At 37.0% G+C, this 3786-nt stretch overlaps 1 protein-coding gene across 4 annotated transcripts in view; it reads right to left on the reverse strand.

The window, feature by feature from the left end:
- The window catches only part of LOC106869946 (vesicle-associated membrane protein 7), a 46105-nt gene that overhangs the window by 27961 nt on the left and 14358 nt on the right, over positions 1–3786 (reverse strand). For 2 of the 4 annotated variants that reach the window (XM_014915885.2, XM_014915888.2), the window contains exon 2: positions 1150–2089. The exons of the other annotated variants lie outside the window; for them this stretch is intronic. In XM_014915885.2, the coding sequence (XP_014771371.1) occupies positions 1411–2089 (679 nt within the window). In that variant the 3' untranslated portion in view covers positions 1150–1410. Of the gene's footprint in view, positions 1–1149; positions 2090–3786 lie in introns of those variants that run through there. 4 annotated transcript variants of the gene reach the window in all.

Genomic DNA, 3786 nt, shown 5'->3' on the forward strand with positions numbered 1-3786 from the left:
ATATGTGTGTGTGTGTGTGTGTGTGTGTGTGTGTGTGTGTGCATGTGTGTGTGTGCATGTGTGTGTTTGTCCCCCACTACTGCTTGACAACTGGTGTTGGTGTGTTTACATCACTGTAACTTAGCAATTTGGCAAAAGAGGCTGATAGAATAAGTACCAGGCTTAACAAAAAATAAGTGCTGGGGCTGATTCTTTCAACTAAAAATTCTTCTAGACAGTGCTCCAGCATGGCTATATTCTAATGACTGAAACAAGTAAAAAAAATAAAAGATATAGAGATTTCTTTCAGTGTCCATCTAGCAAATCTATTGACCTAAAAACCATGTGATTGGGAAGCAAACTTCTTACTACACAACTGCATTTGCATATGGCTGTGTGGTAATAAAAATTATTTACAATGCTTCAGTTATGTTTTTAATACCACCCGTCTCAAAAAAGGGATACTTTTCAGGCATACTACATGAAATGTAATTTTGATTGCATGAAATTTAAATGAAATTAACAAATTTGAATTATTGATTGCTAGTATATATATATATATAAAACAATTGCATTTCCTAATTTCAGAAAAGTAAGTTATAAATTAAAATTTGTATTGTGAGATACAAATAAGATAATAATCTATTTTGAAATGCATAAATGCTGATAGAACAGCTGAGATAGGATAAAATACCCATACAAAGTAGAAGAATTTATCAGCAACCAGCCTCTCAACACCAGTACTTTTTTTTTTTTTCCTTTTTTAAAGTCTAGTACTTATTCTAACAGTCTCTTTTACTGAACCACTAGATTACAAGGACATAAACAAACCAACACCAATTGACAAGTGGTGGTGTGGGACAAACAGAGACAAAGACACACACATATACATGTATAGACACAGTGGTCTTCTTTCAGTTTCCATCTACCAAATGAATTTGCAAAGCCTTGTTCAACTTAGCGCTAAAGTAGAAAACATTTGCTCAAAGTGCCACTTAGAGGGACTGAACCCAGAACCATCTGGTTGGGAAGCAAGTTTCTTACCACACAGCCACATTTGTGACTATATTTTATTTTCATTGAATTTAAATCCCTCCTTACTTCTCAAGTTATCATTGAAAAAAAAAAAGATTAATATTTTCAAACAAAGAAAAACAAATTAAGAGTGGATTATTGTTTGTTCTTTTTTTATTTTGTCTGCTGACATCTTATGAACAGACAAAAAAATATATAAATTCATATGAATCAAATAGAGATGGTCATTTATGTAGAAACCACTTCATAAATTTAAATGTGCATGATGATTGTTACATAAACTTTAAATGAAAATAAGGAAATTTTGTAGATTTAACCACTGATTTACTACAATTTATTAAATTTTGGTTACAAACATTAAATGCAGAACTAATGATTACTTATTTTCCATCCCTGTTAAAAGTCTGTTAGCCAAAGCTTTGTCAATTCTTGATTATTAAGAGATAATGCATACTGATAAATATTACTGAAGATTTTGTCTTCTGATTCGTTAGCGTCAATAATTTTCCAAGTTTCATCCTTTAGCTTCATAAACTGTTCCAAAACTTTCTTTTGAAATTCAACTTGCTCATAGCGTTCATCACCTGCACCACTTCGACAATTTGCAATTTCAGGATGGAGATTCAAAAAGAACACACAGTCTGGTTTTAACAAACCACTGTCAGGTGCTTTGCACCATTTAACAGAAAGAGAACCTTTGGCAGCAGTGTAGGCAACCCCAGAAAAAGCATAACGGTCCAATATAACAGATGTGCCACAATGGAGAGCTCTTTCCAGTTCTGCCATACATTCCCATCGGTTAGCAGAAAATAACAGGTGAATGAATTGATCAGGATAATTTACTTCTTTCTTTAAATATTTATCAATCATAGATCCGGTAAGCGTTTCACGGTTGGGAAATTTCTGTAAGATAACTTTCTTCCCAATTTTCTCAAAAGCATTTTTTAGTTTTTGACTTTGAGTACTTTTTCCACATTTATCGATACCTTCAAAGACAATAAACTGACCACGGTGGATCGCACGAGACATGTTGGTGGAATTATATTTTCGGTGAACAACAGCGGAGGAGTAATTTCTAAAAAAAGAAACACATGACTGTGTCAAGTTTACAATATTTTCAGCATTTAACCCACTTATAAAATCAATGACAAATTATAATATGTGTACATACTTATATGTTTTAAGAGCTTGTGATTCATACTAAAAGCTTTTAATCACTGTTTTTTTTTCCATTATCAGTTTTGGGCAAAAAGGGTATCCAACTGATTTAACAAAATTACATTGCAGATATAGGGATAGATAAATGAAAAACAACAATGGACATTCATTGTCTAAAAAAAAGAAAAAAATTATTAATGCACCTACTATCTAATCTTTTATCTTTTACTCATGTCAGTCACTGGACTGTAGCCAAGCTGGAGCATTGCCATGAAGGATTTTATTCAAACAAATCACCCCACACCCACCCCAGTACTTATGTTTTTAAAACCCAGTATTTATTCTATTAGTCTTTTCTCCAAATCACTAAGTTATGAAGACATAAACAAACCGACACACTATCAAGCAGTGGTGGGGACAGACACAGACATAAAAGAAACACACACACACACATAGATGTACATTCATAAATATATACAACAGGCTTCTTTCACATTCAACCTACCAATCTACTCACAAGACTTTGATTGGTCCAGGGCTATAGTAGAAGATATTTGCCCCAGGTACCATGGAGTGGAATTGAACCTGAAAGCATGTGGTTGGGAAGCAAGCTTCTTTATTTCATTACATTTACCACAAAGGCATAATACAGATGGAAGCTTTGCGGGCTGGACACAGACACAACGATGATGATGGAATGAAAAAAGAGATGGTTGGTGGGGGAAGCAGCCAACGCCCACTGATTGTTACTTCCCGATAACATTGTTCTTTTTTAAAAACACAAATGAGGTGTTGAACCTCTTACAACAATTACAAATTGAGGCACTGAGCCTCTTACCAATCATAGAAAAAGTCCAGCAAAGTATATTCAACTTGAGGCGCTAAGCCTCTTACCAATCTCCAGGTTTGAATCGAGGCACTAAGGCCTCTTACTCTACCTCCCCGATTAAGTCTCTTGCCGCCTGCAGGCAAGCCTGCAATTGCAAGCCGGGGTCCCATAAGAGATAATTATATTCGTCCTTGGTAAAGGAATCCGTCACTCAGTAGAAATAATTTTCCTCCATGACCTCCGCAGTCACCTGTGGAGGTCAATCTGGCCTTTCAATGCAGGTCAGGACCACCTGTTCCTGACCTTCCAGATTCCTCACAAATTTCTCTACGGCACCTCCCTTGAGAAAGATCACAAATTCCTCATTTATATTGGGAGAGGCCACAGTTTCCTCTGTTGGTAGCACAATTCTCACCAACGAGGTTTCGGGGCATGCTGGCAGTCTACTGCTAACTGTAGGCATTGTCCCATTCTTTTTCTTCTTTTTTCTTGTCTTTGATATGGGAAGGGGTGGTTCCTCTGCTTTAACCAGAGAATCATCCCTCCTTCCCGCAGCTTTAGGGTCCTTCGGTGAGCAACCATTGTTGCCCACCTTCTTCCTTTTTTTCCCCCTTTTTTTCGGGGAGGTCTCTACCTCCTCAACGACCTCCATCTCTCCCTCCAGAGGAGGAGCAGGGGCTTTTCCACAACCAACTGTTCCAGGACCCTACTTTGGTCCTGGGGATAGTTCTTTTTAATGTGGGCCGGTTCCAGGCACAGGTGACACTTGGGGGGGGGATGCGTCC

This window comes from Octopus bimaculoides, chromosome 16, assembly GCF_001194135.2.
Source record: "Octopus bimaculoides isolate UCB-OBI-ISO-001 chromosome 16, ASM119413v2, whole genome shotgun sequence".
In the NCBI taxonomy this organism is placed as follows: Eukaryota; Metazoa; Mollusca; class Cephalopoda; order Octopoda; family Octopodidae; genus Octopus; species Octopus bimaculoides.